Below are 26,465 nucleotides of genomic sequence, written 5' to 3' on the forward strand. Positions count from 1 at the left end.
GGGGGTGGTACTGAGAACTGAACCAAGGGGCAGTCTACCTCCAAGATACACCCCCAGTTTTTTTTATTTTTTGTTTTAAAACAGGGTTTCACTGGGTTGCTCAGAATTTCTCTATGATGCTGCGGCTATCCTTGAACCTGTGATCCTCCTGTCTTGGCCTCTCAAATACTAAAATTACTGGTGTGCACTGCCACACTGTCTCTTTGCTCGTTTTCTAAATGTGTTGAAAGGTGCTATCCAAAAGTTTAAAAATGGCCGGGAGTAATGGCGCACGCTTGTAATCCCCGCGCTTGGCAGGCAGAGACAGGAAGATCGCGCAGGTTCAAAGCCAGCCTCGCTGGCTTAAGAGACCTTGTTTCCAAATAAAAATATAAAATAGGTCTGAGAGTGTAGCCCGGAGGTAGAAAGGTTTCCAGGAACCCCAGTACCACCAAAAAAAAAAAAAAAAAAAAAAAAGTTTAAAAACAAATATTTGGCATCTGGGAAGGACTGACAGGGGCTTTCATTTGACTGGATAGTCACACAGTTATAACTTCATCTCCACTTCACTGTTTAAAAAAATAATTGCAGTCAAGCATGGTGACACACACTTGTAATCCCAGTAATTGGGAGGCTGAGATAAGAGGATTGCAGGTTCGAAGCCAGCCTCAGCTACTTAGAAAAGCTATCAGCAACCTAGTGAGACCCTGTTTCCAAATAAGAGACAAAATCAGGATAGGGGTATAACTTGGAGTTAGAATACCTTTGGATCCAATCCCCAAAAGCAAAAAAAAAAAAAAAAAAAAAAAAAAAAAAGAGCTGAGCAATTCCCTTCATCCATGTGGTGGCCTCCATCACATCTCAAGGCACCTGGCTGAGGATCCAAGTGGGACTACATTCCAGCTAATCTCCACTAATCCATCCTGGGTTTGGACTACACCCATCTTCTGGGAAGGACCTCTGTCTGTCTGTCTGTCTGTCTGTCTGTCTCTCTCTCTCTCTCTCTCTCTCTCTCTCTCTTTTTAAGTACTGGGGATGGAACACAGGGGCATTCTACCTCTGAGCTACACCCTCAGTCCTATTTTTTTATTCTTTATTTTGAAACAGAGTCTCACTGAGTTGCAAAGGGCCTAAGTAACTGAGGCTGGCCGCAAACCACAATCCTCCTGTTTTAGCCTCCCAAATGCTGGGATTACAAGCGTGCACCACCACGCCCAGCCCCTTTCTCTATTTCTAACTGGCTTGAAGGCTGTTAGAAACAAGGAAGCAGAGTGCTGAATGTGTAGCATCCTGTGAAATGCCAGGTGCAGAGAAGGCACTCAACAGAGTTCTCACAAAAGGAACATTGCACTTTTATGTATAAGTTCAGGAAACCTCTGACAAAACTGGAATTTTTTTTTTTCCGTCACTGGGGATTAAACCCAGGGACATTCTACCACTCAGCTACAACCCCAGCCCTGTTTTTTTAAATTTTGAAACAGGGTCTTGCTAAGTTGCTGAGAGTTTGCTGTTCTTGAGGCTGCTTTTGGAATCGGGCAATCCTCCTGTGTCCTCCACTTCCCAAGTACTGGTATTATTGGCGTGCGCTAGCACAGTGCCCAGTTTACTATGTAGTTTTTTATAGAAAGAATAATGTACATGATGTACATTCACAAACATATCACAGTCGACCACTAAGCTAAACATGAGGAGGGAGGAGGAGGGAATGGAGTAGGAAATGGGTAAGGGCTAATTGGGTGATGTGTGCATGTATGCCTCTACCATCCTTTATCCCATCAAGATGTATGACTACAATGCACCAATAAAAAATTTAAAAAGAAAGAAAGAATATTAAAAAAAAAAAGAAAGAAAGAGCACACCTGGGGCTGGGGGTAGAGCTTAATGTAAAATGGTTGCCTAACATGTGCAAGGCCATGAGTTCCATCCCAGCACTGCCAAAAAGAGGGAGGAGAGTGAGAGAGAAAAATGATGGGAATTGGGCCTGTATTAATTATTAATACGAACTGTATTAATTGCTAATAAGAAGCTTTCATACTTAGGTAGAATAATAAAATCCTTTTCTCTAAGCTGTCAGCCAAAATCTGCAGCTAGAACTGCCTTTGGGCAGCTAAAAGTTGGCTGTTAGCCCAGCTGAACAGAGAATGTTAAAACACAAACACCCACACTTGGGAAAAGAGCTATATAGAGTCTCACAATAGTTTGGACTAAAGTTAAAAGAATCTAATATTAATTACTAATTGCACAAAAGAGTTATAGCCCAAAGTCACCATACTTTAAAGGACTATATTCTTGTATCTTTCTTTTCATTATAAAACAAGTTTTCAACATAATAAATAACTTCCAGCAGTTACAGATAGAAAAGGCTGAAAACTCACCAAATGGGTGATAAACGCTTTAAAACTTCAAAGCAGGCATTTATCAGGTAACCCCTGACCCTGCTAACCAAATAACAAATCCTGATGATAAATCTAACAAGAAAGTCTTATACCCACAGAGCTAATTGCTGGGACTACACTTGCATTGGGGGGGGGGGGCTATTGGCTTAGCAGGATGAGGGAGGGGATATAATGAATTCTTATTTTTTTAAAAAAGTATGTATTCAGAGACTTCAGTGTCTTGTTTTCAAAGCACTCCACTGCATCCCACTTTCTAGTGCTTTGACTGTTCTGTCCCTTCTTTCTACCTTTGTAATAATAAAATTGGCTTAAGCTTGCAGCAGTGCAGTTCTTGCTATTTTTTCTAAACTAGCTAAGAACAAGAACCCACGGAGACATTTCAAAATGTTACAAAGATGAATACACTTTATCCCAACATTTGCAACATTACCCTGGATCCTACTATAAAGTTTGTGGAAACTGCTGAGATAGTAGGAAATCAGATATTTATAGCTCTGGTAAGAAGTACTGCAATTGTTATTTATGGATCCAGCACAGTGATGGGGGAGGGGGGAATACAGAGAAATGTTACTAGAACTATCAAGTTACAAATTACTTTGTTTAGGAAACCGGTGACTTATTTTTGGTGTTTCTTCTTCTTCTTCTTCTTCTTCTTCTTCTTCTTCTTCTTCTTCTTCTTCTTCTTCTTCTTCTTCTTCTTCTTTTTGGTGGTACTGGGGTTCTTGGAAGCCCTTCTACCTCCGGGCTACACTTCCAGACCTATTTTTACATTTTTATTTGGAAACAGGGTCTCCTAAGCCAGCGCGGGCAGCTAGCTTCGAACCTCCGCGATCCTCCTGTCTCTGCTTCCCAAGCGCAGGGATTACAAGCGTGCGCCACCACGCCTGGCATCCCACTTCTTTTTTGTTACTGCATTCAAATGTAGGTTTCTGATTTTTCCTACCAGGGAAAACTTGTGGTTTTTATTGTCAAACAATTTTCTCCTTCCCCAAAGTAGGGAACCAGCATCTAGCTAATTCTTTTTTTTTATTTATTTTTATTGGTGAATTGTAATCATATATCACATTGGAATACAAGACTTGAGAGGATATACAAGCACACATCATCCAATTAGCCCTCATCCAGCCCCCATCCCATTCCCTCCCCCTCCCTCCATCCCATGCTTGTTTGGTGATTAACTTTGATACTTTTGTTTATGTTAATTTTGGGCACCATTGTGGCCTTGTGTTGACTTCTCAGGATCCCGCTCTCCAGCTCTCCAACCCCAGCCCCAGCAGATCCCGAGGTCCAGCTGAAAACCACAAGAGACAAAACCAGCTTTTGGATGTGAGAGCTTGACTCTGTCAAGTCTGAGGGAATCGCTTTTGTTATTCTTGCTGCAGCTCCAGAATTCGAATCCAGGGTCTCTAGCATGCTACTGAGCCACACCCTCCAGACCTTTAAAACCAATTTATATCATTATTTTGAAACAGGATGCGGCTAAATTGCCCAGGCTGGTATCCAGTTTGCGATCTTTTTGCCTCAGCCTGTGGAGTAGCTAGGTTTACAGGCGCTCCCCACCACCACCACCACCACGTTTTCAGATGAAGCCGAGGGCGCATGCCTGTAACCCCAGTTTTTGTGAGGACTGCAGGTTCCAAGCAAGTCTCAGCAATTTAGCAAGACCCTGTTTCAAAAAAAAAAAAAAATAAGTGAATCTGGGGGTGTATCCCGGAGGTAAAGTGCTCCTGGGTTCAATTTCCAGCACAACAAGCTCCGGAAGCTGAGCTGGACCCGCGCAGCGCTGTCTGCAGGGCGCTGGAGCTCGTTTCCCTGAAGTTGTCCCTCTGCAGAAAAGCTCTTAGAAACGCGCAGCCCAGCGCGGGCAGGACGGGTTGGCTGGCAGGCGCGCGCGGCCGAGGACTGCGGGCTTCGGGAGCGCGCCGGCGCGGGCGCGAGGCGAGAACCGGAGGCGCGGGCGCGAGGCCGGGGAGGCGCGGGCGCGAGGCCGGGGAGGCGCGGGCGCGAGGCCGGGGAGGCGCGGGCGCGAGGCCCGGAGGCGCGGGCGCGAGGCCCGGAGGCGCGGGCGCGCCCTGCAGCGCCGTCCCGCGCAGGCGCAGAGCTCCGTGGGCGGCGCGGCCGCGCGGCTCCTCCCCGCTCCTCCGGGGCGGGCGGGCGCAGGCCGAGGGAGCGGGTCGCGGCCGAGGGCGCCGGGGCTCCGCGGACCCCGCCCGGAGCGAATGGCCCCGCCGCCCGCGCGCGTCCTCCTGCTCCTGCTGGCCGCGGCCGCGAGCTGCCAGGAGCAGGAGCAGACCACCGACTGGAGGGCCACGCTCAAGACCATCCGGAACGGCGTCCACAAGATAGACACGTACCTGAACGCCGCGCTGGACCTGCTGGGCGGCGAGGACGGGCTCTGCCAGTACAAGTGCCGCGACGGTGAGGCGGGCGGGCGGGCGCGCCTGCGCGGGCACACCTGGCGCGGGCGCACCTGCGCGGGCACACCTGGCCCCGAGAAATCAACCCCGCCAGTCTGCCCTCCCCGGGATCGAGCCAGCGGGCACAGGCTCTCACCTCTATTGTTAGAATGTGAGGTCGCTGGCGTGCGGACTGCGCACTCTGTTCTTTCATTGCTACTAAGTTACTTTATTTTGCTATTGCACAAAGTTGCCTCAGAACCTAGTGACACAGGAATCCTGGGAACGGAGTGCAGCTGACTGATTTCAGATTTATCTATTTTCTTTTGCGCTGTTATTTGACTCAGCTGAACATGCAAAGCCAACCGAGAACTTAAAAATCATGTATTAACTTTTGAGAATGGATATTAAATGTTTATTTTTCCTGTTTATTTCTCTATTTATAGAAAGCAAATCGCGACCTTTGTGCACTCAGTTTTTGAGTGCTAATAACTTTGCGAAATAGTCTATTAAAATTTGACGATTATCCACCAATTGGGTATCAGTGATCCTTCCTCTCCAGTGTTGGTCAATAGTAATATAATATTTACACTTCTTACATTTTTTCAAAAAACAAATTCTGCTTGAAACAACTTACTTTGTGACTGCGGATAATAATAAACTCAGTATTTCAGGCAGAGTTTTGGTTATTCTTTAGCACTTTTTGAATACTTAAATATTTTTATACTTCATGAAAGTACTTGGGCCTCAAAATTGAAATGTTAAGAGAACATAAGGAATGGGACTAATTAATTCTGGCAGTTGAAAGTAATAAGGAACTCCATGCCTTTAAATGGTGAACCTGATTGGATGTCTAGGTGACGTTAAAAGAAACCTATATTATATAAAACTTTGGTGCCATGTGCTGCACATAATTCTTTTATAAAGTGAGAGGCAGCTTGAATGCTTTAAAGTTCTGAACAGGCTGGGCGTAGTGGCGCACACTTGTAATCTCAATACTTGGGAGGCTGAGACAGGAGGATCACACAGGTTCAAAGCCAGCCTCAGCTACTTAGTGAGACACTCAACAACTTACACCCTGTTTCCAAATAAAGTATAAAACAGATCTGGGAATATAGCCCAGAGGTAGAAAAGCCCCTGGGTTCCACCACCAGTACCACAAAAAAAAAAAAAAAAAAAAAAATCTGAACAGGTTGCTGAGACAGGTTTCACTGCTGGTAAAATGTGTGCCTAAGTGTTACCACCAGTATGCATCTGGAAGGATTTTTTTCTCCTGGTACTGGGAACTGAGCTACACCACAGCCCTTTTTGTTTTTATTTTGAGACAGGATCTCACTAAGTTGCCTAGGTTGGTCTTGAACTTGTGAGGGTTGCAGGCATGTACCACCTCCCCAACATGTTTTTGTTCTTATAGAGCTAATTAGGAAAGAGAAATGAAGAATTTAAGGATTAAAGGGTAGTCTTTCCTGTGGCAAAAGTTATTTACTTCAGTAATTTCTATTCACTACATAAATCATTAGACTCTGACCAAGTGTCAGGTGTTCTACTAATCAGAGATTGAGCAGCGAACAAGACAGACAAGATCCCTGTCCAAGGAGCTCACGATCTGGTGGGGAGAGACCAGCAGTAAAGCAGCAAACAAGTGACTATCTGCAGGTCTGGAGTGTGCAGTGCTTTGAGAATATTAAGTCAGAGAAGAGAGCAGTGGCAGTGTGGTGACAGTAGATTACTTTGTGTGTGGAAGGGATTACTAGGGAGTGAACACAAGGGGTTTTTACCTCTGAGAGCTACAACCCAGCACTCTCTCTCTCTCTCTCTCTCTCTCTCTCTCTCTCTCTCTCTCTCTCTCTCTCTCTCTTTCTCTCTCTTTTAATTTAGGTCTTGCTGTGTTGCTGAGGGCCTTGCTAATTTACTGAAGCTAGCCATGAAACTGTGATCATCCTGTCTCAGGCTTCCAAGTACTAGGATGTGTGCCACTCTGAAGTAGGATGTTCAGGGAAGCCCTTACTTAATAAAAGTGGTAATAGTGACATTGTGAGAATCTGGAGAAAGAGCATTCCGGGCAAGTGTAAAGGATCTCACGGATGCTTTTGGTCTGAGCTAAAGGGAGCATGTAGTTACCATTTCCAGAGATAGAGAAGACTTGGAGAATTAAGTAGCCTTTTTGTGTGTGGAGGGGTACTGGGGTTGGGACCCAGGGGCTTTTCTACCTCTGGGCTATACTCCCAGACCTATTTTATACTTTATTTAGAAACAGGGTGTCACTAAGTTGCTGAGAGCCTCACTAAGTAGCTGAGGCTGGCTTAGAACCTGTGAGATCCTCCTGTCTCAGCCTCCCAAGCGTTGGGATTACAAGAGTGCCTCACCACACCCAGCTTTAAGTAGCCTTTATACACTTTAATTATGAGCCCAGAGTTGTGATTTATTTACATTTAAAGTAACTCTGAAATTGAATGAATACTATTTCTATTAAAAGATTGGCTTTAAGCGAGGCGTGGTAGCTCACGCTTGTAATCCCCATGCTTGGGAGGCTGAGACAGGAGGATCTCACAGGTTCGAAGCCAGCCTCAGCTACTTACTGAGGCTCTCGGCAACTTAGTGAGACCCTGTTTCCAAATAAAATATAAAATAGGTCTGGGAGTACAGCCCGGAGGTAGAAAGCCTCTGGGTTCCACTCCCAGTACCACACACACAAAAAAAAATTGACTTTGGTTGTTTGGTACCAGGGATTGAACCCAGGGGCATTCTACCTCCAAGCTACACCCCCAGTTCATTTTTTGTTGTTGTTGTTTTTTGGTTTGGTTTTAGTTTTTAAGTTTTTTTTTTAGTTTCATTACTTACTGAGACTTTCCTCAAATCTGTGATCCTCCTGTTGTCTCAGCCATCTATGTACTGAAATTATAGGCATCTGCCACCACACCCAATAAAAGATTACTTTTTTTCATCCTCCACAAGCCTCACAGAATTTTCAGTTTAAAGGGTGTGTGTGTGTGTGTGTGTGTGTGTGTGTGTGTGTGTGTTTTACTGGGGACTGAACCTAGGGACATTCTACTTCTGAGCTATCCCCTACCCATATTTTATTTAATTTTTTTATTTTGAAACAGGGTCTTACTAGGTCGATGAGAGTCTCACTACCTGCTGAGGCTGTCCTTGAACCTTCTATCCTCCTGTCTCCGACTCCCAGGTACTGGAATTACAGGCATGCGCCACTAAGCCAGGCTCAGTTTCAAGTTGTAGAGTAAGGTTTCCAGCATTAGAGTAAGATCTTTGGCATAAAAAGTACAAATGTTTTTGTGTGTTACTGGCTTTTCAGTGGACAAGTGGGTTAGATTCAACATGCTGATAATTCTGACTCAGTTAAAATTGTTTTATCAATTGTCATTACTTGAGAAGTCTTCCTGGAACAATAATTCAATCTTTTCTATGTTTGACAAATGATCAAATCAGAGCCGAACAAAACAAATCCCAAAGAGGAGCATAGGGATTAAGGAAAAATATTTTTAACTTGCAGCAGAGATCAAGGGGAGCTTCAAAATAAAGTTATTGAAGCCAGGTACGGTGGTACACGCTTGTAATCCTATATTTCAGGAAGCTGAGACAGGAATATCATAGTTTGCTCTCGTGGACAGCCTCAGCTACTTAGTGAGGCCCTCTGCAACTCAGCGAGACCCTGTTTCAAAATAAAGAATAAAAATAGGGTAGAGGGTGTAGCCTGGATGTCAAATGCCCCTGGGTTCTATCCCCAGACCCGCAATAAATAAATAAATAAATAAATAAATAAATAAAAATAAATAAATAAATAAAGTTATTGGTAAGAATAAAGTTAATGGTGGTCAGAATAAAGGACTTTCAGCAATGCTGACTTTACCCAAGGGCCTGGGGCATGATGGAGACTTGCTCACTTACTTTTGGCCACCTACCTTTGAGTAGGGAAAAAGGCTTTGTTAAGGAAAGGTATTGAGGGGAGAAAATTCAGTGGTTGCCATTTTTTTCTTTTTTCTCCCTGATATCAGAGAAGATTTGAAGAAGAAAACTTTTCAATTTCTTTAAAAGTAGAAAACAAAATTAGTTTATAAAATGTTTGTAAAATTACAAGTAAGTCATTTATGCATTCAGTTTTGACAGGATCCCTCTGGCTGCTGTACTGAGAATTACAAGGGTCAAAGGAGAAGCAGAGCCCAGATGGAGACAGAATGATGTGTGCAGGAGTCCAGACAAAAGTGATGGTGGCTTTAAGTTGCCAGCAGCAGAGGTGATGAAAAGTGGTTGGATTTTGGATATATTTTGAAGGAAGAACCTAAAAGATATGCTGATGACTTGGAAGTAGGGTGTGAGTAGGATAGAAAAATGATGCCACAGGTTTTGGCCTGATCAGTCAGGATGGAGCTGCCATTGACTGCAGTGGGGCATTTGGAAAGAGAGTGGATTTGTGTGATTTTGAGAGTGGCTGAGTAGAGAGTGGAAACGCTGCTGTTGTTTCTGAGTGAGAGGAGAGGTGTGGGTCCTACTACAAAAATACAGAGGTATCCACGAGCGGAAGGACATCCGGATAAGGACACAGGTGCCAGGTGGGAGATGTGCGAGTCCTCCTGTTGCCTCGGTAGTCTGAATGAAGTAGGAATCAAGATCATCACTGAGAGGGATGATGACAATGAGGATGTTAGAGGTTTGGAGAAAATAGCGAAGTGAATGGACTAGAGATATAAAGAAGCAGAAGAGCCCTGTGGAGTCTACTGATCATGGCTTTAAAGTCTCATGAGTTTGGTGATGCAGGTTGGGATCCTGCTGCTATGTGTCCTACAAAACACTGCTAATAGTGTGACCCCGCTGCCTTCCCATAGGCTTCATGGGTGGTGGTGGTGTTTTGGTGCTGGGGATTCAGTCCAGGGACATTCTACCTACAGGCCTATTTTTTTTTTTTTTTTTTTTTTACAGACCCAGCCCTTTTTATTTTTCTTTGTTTTGAAACAGAGTCTCCCTAAGTTACTAAGGCTGCTCTCAAACCTGTGATTCTTCTGTCTCAGCCTCCCAAGTATTGGGATTACAGGTGTATGCTATCATGTCTGGCTTATGTTTTATTTTTTTATTTGGAAACAGGATCTCACTAAATTGCTGAGGCTGGCTTTGAACCCATGTTCCTCCTGTCTTAGCCTCCCAAGTACTGGGATTACAGCTGTGCACCAAAACACCTGGCTCTATTTCATGTACTTTTAGGTGAAAAAGTTAGTCTTTTTGAGGGTATTTATATTAAATTTAGAAAAAAATGTAGAGCAATTAGAACTAATATTGTCTCAATACTTGTAAACATTTAGTTTTTATCTATCCATACAGAAAGAACAGGAACATCAAGAAAAGGATGCTTAAGTCAGAAGGTGAAATTAATGAGTAGTCTTTCTGTTCAGTTGTACCAATACATTTGGTTTTGGTTCTTTCACCTATCTTTTTCTTTCTCTTTCTTTCTTTCTTTCTTTCTTTCTTTCTTTCTTTATTTATTTATTTTATCTGCTTACAAAGGTTAGGGGAAGCTGGGTGTGGTGGTGCACGCTTGTAATCCCAGCATTTGGGAGGCTGAGACAGGAGGATCCTGATTAGAGGACAACCTCAGCAACTTAATGAGGCCTTTTGCAACTCAATGAGACCCTGTTTCAAAATAAAAGAATAAAAAAATAGGGCTGGGGGTGTAGTTCAGAGGTAGAATGCCCTTGGGTTCCATCCCCAGTACTGGAAAAAAAAAAAAAGAAGTTTAGGGACAGTAGCCCCAGAAGAGCGTGGTGATTTGATTCTTAATTTTGTTTCTTGTTACTGAGTTTTTGTTTGCTTTGTAAAAACTGGTAGCAGTAGAAATGCTAAATTCTAAAATTTCCAGCAGCTTCTCAAACCATTTAGAACAACATTTAAAATAAAAAATGTAATTTTGGTATCTGAATCGTGTGTGTGTGTGTGTGTGTGTGTGTGTGTGTGTGTGTGTGTGTGTGTGTTATGGTGATTGAACCCAGGGCTAGTCTACCTCTGAGCTACACCCCCAGCCTGATTTTTTTTTCTTTTTGTTCTTTATTTTGAAACAGGATCTCACCAAGTTGCAGAGGGCCTAAGTAGCTGAAGCTGGTGGAGAACCTGGATCCTCCTGTCTCAGCCTCCCAAGTACTGGGATTGCAAGTGTGAGCCACCACACCTGGCTTGAATCAGTTTAATCTTTAATAAAAAACGTTTTGAACAACCTGTTCAGAAATAATTGTTTCAAGTTGGACATTGTGGTGCTTGTGATCCCAGCATTTTGGAGGCTGAGACAGGATTGTAGTTTGTAGACAGCCTCAGTGACTTCGGCCCTTTGCAACTCAGTGAGACCCTGTTTCAAAATAAAGAATAAAAATTAGGGCTGGGGGTGTAGCTCAGAAGTAGAATGCCCCTGGGTTCCATCCCCTGTGCTGCAGAAAGGAAGGAAAGAAGGGAGGGAGGGTTGTTTCAATGTAAAAGTAACACTTTAAAATGCTTTAGGAAAACAGCAATTTTGTTTCTTGCTGTGGATATAGAATATTTTAAGGTTTATTTTCTTCCTGGGGATGGAACCCAGGGGCATTCTACCTCTGAACTACACCCCCAGACCTACTTTTAAAAATTCTTTATTTTGAAACAGGGTCTCACTGAGTTGTAAAGGACCTCACTGAGTAGCTGGGGCTGGCTGCAAACCTCTGGTCTCAGCCCCCCGGAATGCTGGGATTACAAGTGTGCCCCACCACGTCCAGCTCAGAATATTTTAATTTCACCAAAGAACATTTTCCTTTTTTTTTTCATCCAGTATTTTATGGTGTTCATTATGTGCCAGGCATCTTCTAGGCGAACAAGACAAAGTTCTCATCATAACTATTATATTTGGTCTAAAACAGGAAAGAAAAAGCCACCCGTGGTGTGTAAAGTGATATGATATGGAAGGCAGGGGGCGCTACTCTAGATTGGGTGAGCTTGGAAGACCTTTCTGAAGAAGAGACATTATTAGCAGGTTGTTTCTAAAGAAACTAAAAATCAAACACACGTTCCCTTTTTGCAGTTTATACCAGGGAGCCAGTTCTACCCGCATTTATTTCACAGTTTCATAGTATTATTTAATTAGATAATTGGATTTTCATTACCTAATTTTGCAACTTTACTCCTTAGGACAAATATAAGTGCTACCTTTCTTTGAGACTGCAGCCTCTTACACCTTAACCTGCTCTTTTGTTTTGTTTTGTTTTGTTTTGTTTTGTTTTAAATCCAGGGCACTGTACCACTGAACTGCATCCCTAGCCCCCTGACCCTATCCCACTCCCCCCCCACCCCCAGATAAAATCTCACTAAGTTGCCCAGGCTGCTTCAGTCTTGTGATCCTCCTGCCTCAGCCTCCCAAGTTGTTGTCACGTGCCCGGCTCCATTCTTGTTTTTGTCAGTTGAGCCTCTGTGCTATATCTGTTCCTCTTTATTTCTTTGGAGTGGGTGTGTTTGTTTGCTAATTTTTTCTACCTTCATTTGCTTCTGATCATTCTCCCATCAAAGGAAAGGTGAAAGTACTACTGTTGTAGGCACCATGAGGGAAATATGTTCCTGGTAAAAAAAAAAGAAAAAAGTGAGCATAATAAGAAGAGGACATTGGAAACCCTTATCCCTCAAAACTCTAAGCACATATCAGTTGTCTGAGAGTGGTACTCTGACCCTTCAGGAAAGGGGGAGAGATGTCAGAAAGCCATAGACTTGTAGATAGGGGAGTGTAGAAAGTGTCCAAAAAGTTGGGAACATACGAAAAACAGTAGTATTTTCATATAATAGGCCCAATATGTTTTCTTCAACCTCCAATTTTTTTCTGGGGGGTAGATTTACTGGGGATGGAACCCAGGGTCATTCTACCTCTAAGCTATACCCCCAGCCCTATTTTTTATTCTTTATTTTGAAACAAGGTCTCACTAAGTTGCAGAGTGCCTCACTAAGTGGCTGAGGCTGTCTGGGAACCTGCAGTTCTCCTGTCTCAGCCCCCCAAGTATTGGAATTACAGGTGTTCGCCACCAGTTCACTAATATATTTCTGGATTTTTTTTTTTTTTTTTTTTGTGGTGGTGGTACTGGGGATAGAACCCTTCTACCTCCAGGCTACATTCCCATACCTATTTTATAATTTATTTGGAAACAGGGTCTCTTAAACCAGCAAGGCTGGCTTTGAACCTGTGCGATCCTCCCGTCTCTGTCTCCCAAGTGTGGGGATTACAAGCGCGCGCCACCACACCTGGCTTATATTTCTGGATTTAAAGCATTACATCCAAGCTGGGTGTTGTGGCTTATGCCTATAATTCCAGTACTGGGAGGCTGAGGTAGGAGGCTTATAGATTCGAAGTCAGTCTTAGCAAGTAGTGAGACTTTTCAGCCTATTGAGACCCTGTTTCACCAAATAAAAATAAAATAGGGCAGGGGGTACAGCTTGGAGGTAGCACCAAATAAAAATAAAATAGGGCAGGGGGTACAGCTTGGAGGTAGAATGCCCCTGGGTTCAATCTCTTGTAACACACACACACACACACACACACACACACACACACACACCAGATGCCGCCACAGAGCAGCATTAGTTGTAAACCTGAAAAATGTATGTAGTAAGTACCCTATCATTGTACTTTTTTTTTCTTGAAGAAATAATTTTACCCATTTCTTAATATATATTTTAAGGAAAGTTTCTAAACTTTTTTTATGGTAATAGGGATTGAACCCAGGGGCATTCTACCTCCAGGCTACCCCTCCAGACTTTTTAAATTTTGTTTTATATTTAGCCGGGCGTGGTGACGCAGTTTGTAATCCCCGTGCTTGGGAGGCGGAGACAGGAGGATCGCGCAGGTTCGAAGCCAGCCGCGCTGGCGTAAGAGACCCTGTTTCAAAAATATAAAATAGGTCTGGGAGCGTAGCCCGGAGGTAGAAGGGCTTCCAGGAACCCCAGTACCACCAAAAAAAAAAAAAAAAAAAAAAAAATTTTTGTTTTATTTTGAAACAGGGTCTCAGTAATTTGCTGAGAGTCTTGCTCAGTTACTGAGGCTGGTCTTGAACCTGCAATCCTCCTGTCTCAACCTCTCAAGTACTAGGATTACAGGTTCCAGCATTTTGAAACATTTTTAATGTTTTCCAAAATTTGTAAACAGTTGATAGTTAAGAGCCCTGAAAAGAGAGGGCTTTCTGATACAGTTTGAAGAACTAGAATGATCTCCCAAGAATATAATGCTGATCTAGCCTCGGCTATGATTTGAATGTGGTTTGTCTCCTTCAAAACTCATGTTGAAATGTAATCCCTGTTAAGAGATACAGAATTAAGAGGTGGAACCATTAAGAGACTGTTAGGGTTCGACGTGTGGTGACACACACCTGTAATCCCAGTTCTTGGAAGGAGAGAGACAAAAATTATAGGTTTAAGGCCAGCCTTAGCCACTTAGACCTGTGTGTGTGTGTGTTACTGGGTTGGAACCCAGGGGCTTTTTTTTTTAACCTCCAGGCTATACTCCCAGACCTATTTTATATTTTATTTGGAAACAGGGTCTCACTAAGTTGCTGAGAGCCTCACTGAGTAGCTGAGGCTGGCTTCAAACCTGTGCGATCCTCCTGTCTCAGCTTCCAAAGAGCTGGGATTACAAGCGTGCGCCACCACGCCCGGCTTAGACCTCATTTCTAATTAAAAAAAAAAAAAATAGGACTAAAAGTGTAACTCAGAGGCAGAATACCCCTGGGTTCAATCCCTTGTACCAAAAAGAGAAAGACAGAGAGACTATTAAGGTTCTGCACATGTGAATGGATGAACCCATTTCTGCAGGTAATGAGTTAATAGGTAATCTTGAGAGTGAGTCTACTACAAAATCTGGTTTGGCTAAGTCTTTCACAGTCTGTCTCTCACCAAGTGATTCCCCACACCACCTCAGAACACTGCCAGCAAGAAGGCCCATGACCAGATGCAGCTCCTCTACTCTGGACCAGAACTGTGAGCCAAAATAAACCTCTTGGGGGTTCTTTGTGGTCCTGGGGATTGAACCCAGGGGCATTCTACCTCTGAGCTAGACCTCCAGCCCTATTTTTTTGTTCTTTATTTTGAAACAGGGTCTCACTAAGTAGCTGAGCCTGGCCGGGAACCTGTGATCCTCCTGACTCAGCCTCCCAAATACTGGAATTACAAGCATGTGCCACCATGCCCATCTTGGATACATTTTTATTTAGGTAAAGTCACACCTGTTTGGGTGATCTGCCCAAAGGGTTGGACTGATGACTTCATGACTGCCTATAGACAGGGCTCATCTATAGCAGGGTATTGCTGACTTCCGTCCTGTCTAATATCTGTGTCTCAAGTTTATGAACATAGGTAACACTGGGTAAATAGCTCTAGATTTAAAATCTGCTGACCTGTATTGATGATGAACTAGAGTTCACAGCCTAGAATTTTACAACCTTCTGTGTGGGCTGTGCATTGTAGAAGGGCTGAGCCTCTATCAGTAGATATTACAAGTTTATTTTAGAAAGAATTGATAGTTCTACTGCTGTCTGAAGTATGTCAGCCCTGAGGCACATCTGGAACATATGCTAACTCTTTTAGGTTGTGTTATTATAAGTATTTTATTAGCTCAGAAGGGTAATAGGCCCAATATACCTAAGAACATTCAGTTTGGGGTGTCATATTTGTGTGTTTGTATGGCACTAGAGATTGAACCCAGGGGCATTCTACCTCTAAGCTACACCTTCAGCCCTATTTTATTTTTATTTTGACAGGGTATTGTTAGGTTAATGAGACTCTCACTATTTGCTGAGGCTATCCTCACACGTGCAATCTTCCTCTCTCAGCCTCCCAATGGAGCACCATATTTTTTAGAGATATGATAAACATGATGTGGTCAGTCTTTGGAAGCCAATGAATGCTCAGCAAACTCAAAAGACACTGAAGAGTAAACAGCAGCATCTGTTCATTTATAGTTCGTTTTATAATTGCCATGGGGATCAGCTTTTCAAGTCTGCTCATATTTTTTCATGTATTCACTTGTCAACAAATATTTATTGAGTATCTAACCACAGGCCACGTGCTGTTTAGACACTGGTCATACAAAACAGGAAAAAGTCCTACCTTCAAAGAGTTTACATTTTAGTATGCAGAAACAAATGGTAGGTGAAATAAGTAGATATGGTATGTTAGAAATCATATGTGTTACAAATAGTATTGTCAGGAAAGGCCTTGCTGAAAGTGCAAATGTCTTAGTGTTTGGACTGCTTTGACAAAATGCATCAACTGGGTGGCTTATGAACCACAGAAATTTATCTCTCACAGTTTTAGACATTAGACAATACAAGACCACAGCGCTGGCAGATTCAGTGTCCTATAAAGGACTTCTTTCTGGTTTATAGAATAGAATCTTCTTGCTGTGCCCTCATGGGGGAAGGGGTAGAGCGGCTATGTTGGCCTTTTTTTATAAGGGGACCAGTTCCCTTCATAAATGTTCCGTCCTTATGACCTACTCACCTTCTGGTGGTTTTGTCTCCTAGTACCATCACATGGTGATTAGGCTTCAACATATATATGTACATTTGGCAAGGACACTGAGTCAGACTAGCAAGGAAGAAACAGCTATATAGATGTCAGGAAGCAGTGCAGACTTAAAGGCCCCAAGGCTCCTGCAGACATGAAGTGGGAAGAGAAAGAAAGGGAGACGGAAATGGTAGTCAAAGAGATATGGTCAGAGAAGTCTTGGGAAGGTCAGGTTTTAGGATCTTAAAGGTTTATAGACTTTGTCACTGGAGGGATTTGGAGTAAAAGACTTGATCCAGTGTATAATTTAGTGAGATGCTGAGACTGGATCTTGTTTGGCAGTGGTAAGGGTGGGGAAAACTAAGTAGGGAGAGCCTGACTGACTTATGGTGGCTTGGAGCAGGCTGGGAGTGAGGTGGAGAGAGGTAGTTAGGTCATGGATATTTTGAAAGTAGAGTCAACAGGATATACCATTGAATTGAATGTGGGGTATAAGAAAATAGTCAGGAATGGGTAAGGTTATTGCTGAGCCTCTGAAAGAATGGAGGTGCCACTGATTGAGAAGGGAGAACTGGGTGGAGGTGAGTGTCAGGAGGAACTCTCTAAGTGTAAGATGCCCATCAGAAGTCCAAGTGACGAGTGTGTCCCCTTCTATAGGCCTTGTACCTGGGCAGCCAAAACCTAAACAGTTTTCTTAGGCATGAAGGACTAAGCAGGAGATGAGTTGAAGGATCGCCAGAACTCCATCTGTGACAACCTGAGGCATTTGCCTTTATCTTCCAGTGTCCCAGAAACAAGCTTTCTTGGACTGTGCTCAAGAAATAAGACCTGGTTCTGTCATCAGCCTCCTTGCTTTGCTTTTTTGCTGGTGTGTGTGTGTGTGTGTGTGTGTGTGTGTGTGTGTGTGTGTGTGTGTGTTTGATTTACTGGGGATTTAACCCAGGGGCATTCTACCTCTGACCTACACTCCCACCCCTAATTTATTTATATTTTTCTTTTTGAAACAGGGTCTTGCTTACCAGGAGTAATGGCGCACTCTTGTAATCCCAATATTTGGGAGGCTGAGACAGGAAGATTACAGGTTCACAGCCAGCCTTGGCTACTTACTGAAGCCCTCTGCAAATTAGTGAGACCCTGTTTCAAAATAAAGAATAAAAAATAGGGATAGGAGTGTAACTTGGAGGTAGAATGCCCCTGGGTTCCATCCCCAGTACTGCAAAATAAATAAATAAATAAATAAATAAATAAAAGAAACAGTGTTTTGCTAGATTGATGAGAGTCTTGATACTTACTGAGGCTCTCTTCATACATGTGATCCTTCTGTCTCAGTCTCCTAAGTACTGGGATTACAGATGTGCGCCACCATACCCAGCTCACCTTCCCCTTTTCTAGACTTACCTGAACCAGCTTTGTCTCTTCATGAGTTTATACTCTCTTAAAGCTTCTTGGCCATCTCAAGTGAGCATGGACATTCTTAGGAGCTCACTTAAACCATCTATCTATCTTTCTTTTTTCTTTTTGTGGTACAGGAGTTTGAACCCAGGGGGCACTCTGCCACTGAGCTGTATCTCCAACTCTTTTTATATTTTATTTTGAAACAGAGCCATCTAGGTTGCTGAGGTTGGCCTCAAACCTAAGATCTTCCTTCCTCAGACTCCCAAGTCTCTGGGTTTACAGGCATGTGCCACTGTACCTGGCAACCACTTTTCAATCATTATTTAATGGCCAGTTACTGAGTTGCTTTTTTCCCCTCCTTATTTTTAGAGGGAAACTTTAAGTGTCCTAGCAATAAATGTTAAGTGCGTAAGTATTCAACTATGAATTTGAAATTGCCCTGTCTTATGTTTGAATTAACTGGATGTATTTCATTTTTAGAATAAATGAAAATGAACAAATGGTAGCCCCATCTGTCATGTAAAATAGGGAGTTGTTTTATTTTGTGTTTTCCTAATGGGAGGATTATTGCATAGGTAGCGTGGACCAGAAAGTAGAAGAAAGAGCATCTTAACGATTGTGCCATTCCACAGTGGAATAGATTCTTTTTTCTGAAGTATCCTCCACAATTCAAGATTGCTCTGATGATGTCATCTTGGTCCTCATTACTGAGCCATTGGTGCTGGCGGGGCATATGGTGTAGCTGAAGGAGCGCAGTTCCTCAAGTGCCCTCTTGACTTTTCTCATTACTGTGTTTGTGAAACAGTTGGCTGAAGTGGGATAGAATGTGTGGTCCTGTAATATCTTCTAATGGTGTTAAAGTCGCTAAGTGATCATTGAATAGCCTAGTCTTCCTTAGCTCTCAGCTTTGTGAATAAACCACTAAGTTGTTATTGAAGTTTATATGCAGTGGAGTATTTGCTGAAGGTTAGAAAGATAAGTTTGTGTCTTAAAAGGTCTTAACCTAGCTGGGCACGGTGGTGCATGCTTGTAATCTCAGTACTCGGGAGGCTGAGACAGGAGGGTTATAGGTTCGTGGCCATCCTCAGCAACTTAGTGAGGCCATCTGCAGCTTAGTGAGAGCCTGTTTCAAAGCAGAATAATAAAGTATAGCTGGAGGTGTAGCTCAGAGATAGACTGTCCCTGGATTCTATCCCCATTCCCCCCAACACACACGGCATATAAAGGTCTAAAACTAAAAAATTCAAATGTTACAGTGTTAGGAAAACAGGCTGGCTTTATCTTTCATACATATGGACCTAATCTGGCATGTACTTTTGAAATCTCCCAAAGTCCAGGATAAGATTTCATATGTTTTGTATAGCATAAGCTTATAAATAGTAATTAATTTTTTAACTGCTGTGCCTGTGTTGTACTTATATATGTACACATTTGTGTATGTTCCACATTCTTTACCACAGGAAAAATAAAAACAGAATAGTATTCTTAGTGCTCATTGGAATAAAGACATCATCACTTATGTCATCATCCAAGATTAAGCACATTTTGGACCTTTTTAAGTATGTATTTTATTTCTGTTATATTTTAACATTAATTATGTCATTTATATTATATAGGATCTAAGCCTTCTCCACGCTATGGTTACAAACCCTCCCCTCCAAATGGATGTGGTTCTCCAATGTTTGGGGTTTATGTAAGTATTTCAGTTGATAAGTTTTGTGAAGTAGGCTTTGTAATACCCTTTTTTTTTTTTTATGGTACTGGGGATAGAACCCAGGGGCATTCTACCTTCAAGCTATACCCCCAGCCCTAGTTTTTATTCTTTATTTTGAAACAGTCTCACTGAGTAGCAAAGGGCCTCACAAGTAGCTGACGCTGTCTTGAAGCCATGATCCTTTTGTCTCAGCCTTTTAATACTCTTTTTTTTTTTCCTTTTGTTTTTCTCTTGGTACTGGGAATGGAACTCAGGGGCCATTCTACCTCTGAGCTACCTTTTGAGTGAGACCCTGCCCTATTTTTTTTTTCTTTATTTGGAAACAGGGTCCCATTGAGTAGCAAAGGACCTCACTAAGTAGCTGAGGCTGTCCTCGAACCGTGATCCCCCTATCTGAACTCCCAAATGCTGGGATTACAAGCATGAGCCACCATACCTGGCTTTGTAGTACTCTTGATGATGCAAAACTTAGTGTGTTTTAAAGCTCACAAAAAATTTTTGCTTGTTATAATAGCGATTGGGTTTATTACATTCTTTTTGGCAAAAACATAATAACTCCTAATAAAGTGAAGAGTAAAATTAGTGTTTTATTTTTTAATCTTATTGACATTAATACCACCTAATATATTTCCTAATGTCGCAAACACAATTTTAAAATTTAAAGTACAAAAGTAATACTATATAAAGGGAAAAGTGTAGATAAGGGGTGTTTTCTATATTAAAGTAAGGCTAGTGGGGGAATTACAGAGCAGTTGTGGTCAGAGAGACTAGGCCTGAGCCAGTACTTGTAGAAAAATGTGATGAGAATGATTCCTAACATAAGAGTTTTATGAGATATTTAAAATAAGTAAAGCTAGGTGGTAGATTCAAAGTAATAGTGTCTTTGAGGAATGGATACATACTTAAAGCTTAAAAAAGCAAAAACTATTTGAGCTGTAGGTGCTTAAAATTTTTGTGATATTTCAGAAAAACATTTTAATTAGGGAGGAAGAAGGGTACAGAATAATATTACTTATGAGCCAGGTGTGGTCATGCATGTCTGTAATCTTTGTAGCTGGGAGACTGAGACAGGAGGACTGTAGGTTTGTGACCAGCCTCAGCTACTTAATGAGGCCCCATTTGAAAAAAACAAAAAAATTGGCTTAGGTTGTAGCTCAGGAAAGAATGCTCCTGGGTTTAATCCCTAACACACACACACACACACACAAAAAAAACTTGCCTAGCCTCTGGAGACATGTTTTTAATGCCTTTATTTAGCTTATCTTTTGTTTATAAAAATATGTTTTTTTGTTTAGTACAATGGAAGTTATGTTTGTTACTGGCAGGTGACCTTGAATATTCTAACACTGCAAAATATGGGTGACAGTGAGGCATGGTTGAAGCAGTCAGGAGAGCGGTAGGGAGGTTATAAATGGGAAATGTTTGTAGTCAGAAATGGAATTGGGCTGGGCGTGGTGGCGCACACTTGTAATCCAGCATTCGGGAGGCTGAGACTGGAGGATCACGGTTCGTGGACAGCCTCAGCTACTTAGTGAGGCCCTCAGCAACCCAGTGAGACCCGGTTTCAAAATAAAAGAATAAAGAAAAAAAATAGAGCAGGGGGTATAGCTCAGAGGTCGAATGCCCCTGGGTTCCATCCCCAGACCCGCCAAAAAAAAAAAAAAAGAAATGGAATTGGGTCTTTTCCGTAGAGTAGTCATTATCCTTGATTTCTCCTAAGTCTGTTTGAATGCAGCAGAGGAGTTTTGCATTTCATTACCAACAATCCACCCAAATGCCTCTTGCAGCTTAACATCGGCATTCCCTCCCTCACCAAGTGCTGCAACCATCATGACAGGTGCTATGAGACCTGCGGCAAGAGCAAGAACGACTGCGATGAGGAGTTCCAGTACTGCCTCTCCAAGATCTGCCGGGATGTGCAGAAAACACTGGGCCTGGCCCAGCACGTGCAGGGTAAGGACGGCCTGATGGGAGGGACGAGCGAGGTTCTCATTGAACACTTCATGTTTCAGTGTAGGATTTACCAATAGAACCCTTTTTTTTTTTTTTTTAAGGTACTGGGGATGGAACCCAGGGGCATTCTACTTCTGAGCTACACCCCCAGCCCTATTTTTTATTCTTTATTTTGAAACAGGGTCTCACTGAATTGCGAAGGGCCTCACTAAATAGTAGCTGAGGCTGTCCTCGAACCGCGATCCTCCTGTCTCAGCCTCCCAAATGCTGGGATTACAAGCATATGCCACTATGCCCAGCTTTCAATAGAACCTCTTCAATTTCCTAAGGTGAAGAACGGATTATTTTGTAATCTAAAATTACATATGGCTGGGTGTGGTGGCACACGCTTGTAATTCCCCACGCTTGGGAGGCGGAGACAGGAGGATCACACAGGTTCAAAGCCAGCCTCAGCCGGCATCGGAGCCTGCCTTGAGGCATGACCAGTGCTGGGGTCTCCGAGGCCGGGTTCGGAGCCTGCCGAGGGATTAGGCCGGTGCTGGGGCCAGCTAGGCCGGCATCGGAGCCTGCCTTGAGGCAAGGCCGGTACTGGGGCCTCTGAGGCCAGGATAAGAGCCTGCCAAGGGGTTAAGCCGGTGCTGGGGCCAGTGAGGCCGTCATCGGAGCCTGCTGTGAGACATTACCAGTGTTGGGGCCTCCAAGGTCGGGACCAAAGCCAGCTTAGGGGTTTGACCGGTTCAGGGGCCAGCGAGACCAGAACTGGGTCCTCACATGAGGCAAGGCCGCTGCTTGAGCCAGCGAGGTCTGGATCAGTCCACTGAGTAGCCAGGCCACTACTGGGACCATCAAGAGTGGGATTGGTACTTGCAACGTAGCATGCACAGAGAAATATCGCAGAAAATATAAATCAGACGCTTCTCTTAATCAGCAATAACTAGGAGGAAAAGGGCAACAGGAAGAGGTTGAGCTATAGAAAGGGCCCTATAGTGAAGCAACTAATGTGACCAATCAGAGGGTATGTAATACTGGAGGACGGAGCCTCTTTAAAACGCAGGAGGTACATAAACAAATGTATCAAAGTAAATCACCAAAGAAGTGTGGGATGGAGGGAGGGGGAGGGAATGGGACGGGGGCTGGAGGAGGGCTAATTGGATGATGTGTGCTTGTATATCCTCTCAAGTCTTGTACTCCAATGTGATTGATATATGACTACAATGCACCAATTTAAAAAATAAATTAATTAAAAAAAAAAAAACAAAAAAAAACAAAGCCAGCCTCAGCTACTTAGTGAGGCTCTCAGCAACTTAGTGAGGCCCTGTTTTCAAATAGAGTATAAAATATGGCTGGGAGTATATCCCAGAGGTAGAAAGCCTCTGGGTTCCACTCCAGTACCACAAAATAAATAAATAAATAAATAAATAAATAAATAAATAAATAAATAAATAAATATTATATATGGTCACATAAGCAAAAAGTGTTAGGAAAACATGAAAGAGGGCATATGAGGCAGAAAGAGAGAGAAACTTCTTGTGTGCTGGACTAAAGCTCTAATCATTCAGAGCATAAAGATTGAAACCCTAATTCCATTTGTCTTAGTTCTTTTGGGCTGCTATACCCAACTCCAGTAGACAGCATAGCTTACAGACAATAAAAATTCATTTCTCACAGTTTTGGAGGCTGAGAAGTAAGAGTTTGAGGCACCAGCAGATTCCCTGTGTATGAGGGCCCCCTGTCTGTTTCCTAGACAGCACCTCTCAGCTGTGTCGTCACAGTGGAAGGCACTCGGCGGCTCTCTGGGGCCTCTTTTTAAAGGAAACTTATCTCCATGGGGTGTGGTGGTGTACACCCGTAATCTTAGTACTTGGGAGGCCGAGGCAGGGAGATTGTGGGTTTTCAGTCAGCCTCAGCAATTTAGTGAGGCCCTCTACAACTTAGTCAGAGACCAGTTTTCAAAATAAATAAAATAGAGTTAGGGGTATAGCTCAGAGGAAGAATGTCCTTTGCTTCAATCCCCAGTATCAAAAAAAAAGAGAGACAGACAGACAGACAGACAGACAGACAGACAGACACTGACTTATCCCACTCATGAGGACTTAACCCTCATGACCTACCTAATCACCTCCCAGAGGCCTCACCAACTAATTTCATCATCTTAGAGATTAGGGTTTCAACATAAAAAAACTTTACGGGACTCAAATATTCAGACCATAGCACTAATGAATTTAAGAATATAGCACACTGGGCTGGACGTGGTGGTGCACTTCTGTAATCCCCGTAATGGGTGGTTGAGACAGGAGGATTGCAGATTCGAGACCAGCTTCATCGATTTAGCAAGACCCTCAGCAATTTAACAAAAACCCCTTTCAAAATAAAAAGCACACTGGATTTGGAGTAGGATATTCTAGGAGATTTGAGTCTTGTCTCATTTCTCCCTATGAATCTGTGTTTTTAGAGTCTTCAACTCCACCCCTAGGGGTCAGCGACTTGCTGGGGGGACTCACCACTATGATTTATTATGGTGAAGGGATACAAACTGCAATCAGCCCAGGGGAGAGGTGCTGGGTGTCTTTGTTTCTGAAATGGGGAGAAGATAAAACACCCATCTCAGACTTGTCACTGGATGACCAGAAATATTTGTGGGAATGTAAATCACTATTCATACACTGGTATTTTCTCTACTGTTGAGCCAAAGAATGCACTAAAAAGTGAAATCAGAAGAGATCGGGCAGTATGAAGGGGCAGGAAAGGAACCTGGGTTTTCTGGTGGGGGTGAGTACTGAGCACTGAACCCAGAGCCATCCTACCTCTGAGCTACACCCCCAGCCCTATATTATTTAATTTTATTTATTTTTGGAGCAAGGTCTCACTAAGTGATCCTCCTGTCTCAGCCTCTCAAGTACTGGGATTATAAGAGTGCTTCACTACCAGCTAAAAGTAACATTTTTAACTGCTTACTCAAGATATTGTTCTGGATGCTTTATTCATGGTCTCATTTGATACAGAAATCCAGAGGGAGGTGGTATTATCCCCATGTTTCAATGAGGACAACTGAAGTTCAAAAAGAAGTACCGTGTCCCAAGTTGGCCTATAGACTGAGTCTAAAACTGTTCTGTCGGAAGAGTGTTCCCCAAATATTTGATCTCTTTGCTTAGATTCTGTAATCCTAACATTAACTGTCCAGAAAGAAATCTCTGCCCCAAGTGAAGTTTGAATTTACCACCTCTATCCCTTTACCTGTTTTTGGCTAAAGGCAACTCATGGTTGGGCGTGGTGGCGCACGCTTGTAATCCTCCCACTTGGGAGGCTGAGACAGGAGGATCGCACAGGTTCGAAGCCCACCTCAGCTACTTAGTGAGGCTCTCAGCAACTTAGTGAGACCCTGTTTCTGTATAACCAAAGTATAGACAAAGATATTTTCTGTTTTCTGATCCAAGAAGGACAAAGTAACACAGCTAAATGACAAACCAATTTTTTTTTTTGCAATATCCTTTTTATTAGTTGAGCTTTTATATTTTTTTGGATGTCTGTGCTCTTCTCCAATCTTTTGGAGATTTTAGAAAATGTTAAAATTTTTAATAGAAAATTATAACATAAATATTTGAAACAAAGTATTGGACAACCAAAGCCATTTTGTGCTATATCTGTATAAATGTAACATATTGAGATAGTTTCACCTGGATACCTTAGGTTTCTTAGAATAAGAAAAGTAAATTGATTATCATTTTTATAGTCTTAAAAAATTAAAAAAAAAAACGTACCACAGCAAAACCACTTTGATTCCATGTCTACCCACTCCAAAGCCAATTTTGAATATTGGTCAAAGAAAAACTGGGTTTTATTTACTTTAAGCTTGCACACGTGCCTGCTTATTGAGTTGTAGAATGTAAGCAAGGGCAAGGCCCTAAGCTTAATCTCAGACCAAAATTTTTTTAAAAAATCATTCCTCAATGTGCAAATTTGAGTTATCAAACATCTCTATTAATGATTATTTTTCTCAGATAAAGGGAAAGTTAAAGCCGGGCATGGTGGCATATACCTGTAATCTCAGTACTTGGGAGGCTAAAACAAGGGAATTACAGGTTCCAGGCCAGCCTCGGCAACTTAGACCTTCAATAACTTGATGACACCTTGTTTCAAAATAAAAAAAGCCTGAGGGTCTAGTTCAGAGGTAAAATGCCCCTGGGTTCCGTCTCCTGCACCAAAAAAAAGGGAGGAGGAGTTAATACTGATTAACTGATCAGTGTTTTTATAAAGACTGTTATTTGCCAAGTACAAAAAAATTGAACAATTGAATGCAAACAAGAAAGACAGGAAGGACACTAAAGCTGCCAAGCTGCCGGATGCTGCCGTGTGAGGGTGGGTCCTGCGCTCGGCTCACTGGGGATGCGCGGCCGGTGCCAGGGTAATGAGCGTGGCAGAGAGCGGAGCTCTGCCGGTGCCCAGCAGTAATCCTGTGCTTTTACTTTGCAGCGTGTGAAACAACTGTGGAGCTCTTGTTTGACAGTGTGATCCATTTAGGCTGTAAACCATACCTGGACAGCCAGCGAGCTGCCTGTTGGTGTCGTTATGAAGAAAAAACCGACCTTTAGAGACGACTCTTCCAGCCGGTGACAAGGATAGAAGAATGTGACCTTTGCCAAAAAGAAAAGTGTGTCTTCAGTGCATAAAGCTGCCTTAACAAGACTCTGTTTTGACCTTGAAACCTCAAAGTGGAAAACAGCGGGTGGGGGCTGGAGGAGGGGAGGCTGCGTTCTCAGGGATCTTCCTGCCGCCTTCGTGGACAAGTCATCCTGACCCGTCTCAAAGCCAGGTGTGCGTGAAGGGAAGAAACGCTGAGGAGTATGCAACACAGCTTTAACAACAAAAAATTACATCAAGTGTAAAATTCAGTATAAGGTCTGTTCAAGCTGGGTGCACAGGTGCAGGCCTGTGATCCCAGTACTGGGGACACCGAGACAGGAGGATCACAGCTTGGAGACCCGTCACAGCAACTGAGCGAGACTCTTTCTAAATAAAAAATGAAAAGGGCTGGAAGTGTAGTTCAGAGGTCGAATGCCCCCGAGTTCAATCCCCAGTACTCCTCCCCCCAGGAAATCTATACTTGTTTACTATGAAATTTTAAATACGCAT

The 26,465-nt window shown here is 42.9% G+C and overlaps 1 protein-coding gene across 1 annotated transcript; it reads left to right on the top strand.

Moving 5' to 3' along the window:
* The first annotated feature begins 4,550 nt into the window (after positions 1 to 4,550).
* On the top strand, positions 4,551 to 25,952 carry PLA2G12A (phospholipase A2 group XIIA). Its single transcript, XM_080697445.1, has 4 exons — positions 4,551 to 4,793; positions 19,285 to 19,361; positions 21,170 to 21,335; positions 25,806 to 25,952. The coding sequence occupies exons 1-4, from the start codon at positions 4,595 to 4,597 to the stop codon at positions 25,922 to 25,924; spliced, it is 561 nt and encodes a 186-aa protein (XP_080553571.1). The 5' UTR covers positions 4,551 to 4,594; the 3' UTR covers positions 25,925 to 25,952.
* The last annotated feature ends 513 nt before the right edge of the window (positions 25,953 to 26,465 follow it).

Source organism: Muscardinus avellanarius, assembly GCF_963383645.1.
Source record: "Muscardinus avellanarius genome assembly, chromosome: 6".
Taxonomy (NCBI): Eukaryota; Metazoa; Chordata; class Mammalia; order Rodentia; family Gliridae; genus Muscardinus; species Muscardinus avellanarius.

What these genes read in the sequence shown, in the direction of transcription:
- PLA2G12A (XM_080697445.1), top strand. Translation starts at nt 4,595, where the DNA reads ATGGCCCCGCCGCCCGCGCGCGTCCTCCTGCTCCTGCTGGCCGCGGCC. An exon ending in CCAGTACAAGTGCCGCGACG is followed by an intron (nt 4,794 to 19,284) that starts GTGAGGCGGGCG and finishes TATATTATATAG; the next exon opens with GATCTAAGCCTTCTCCACGC. An exon ending in CCTGGCCCAGCACGTGCAGG is followed by an intron (nt 21,336 to 25,805) that starts GTAAGGACGGCC and finishes TTTACTTTGCAG; the next exon opens with CGTGTGAAACAACTGTGGAG.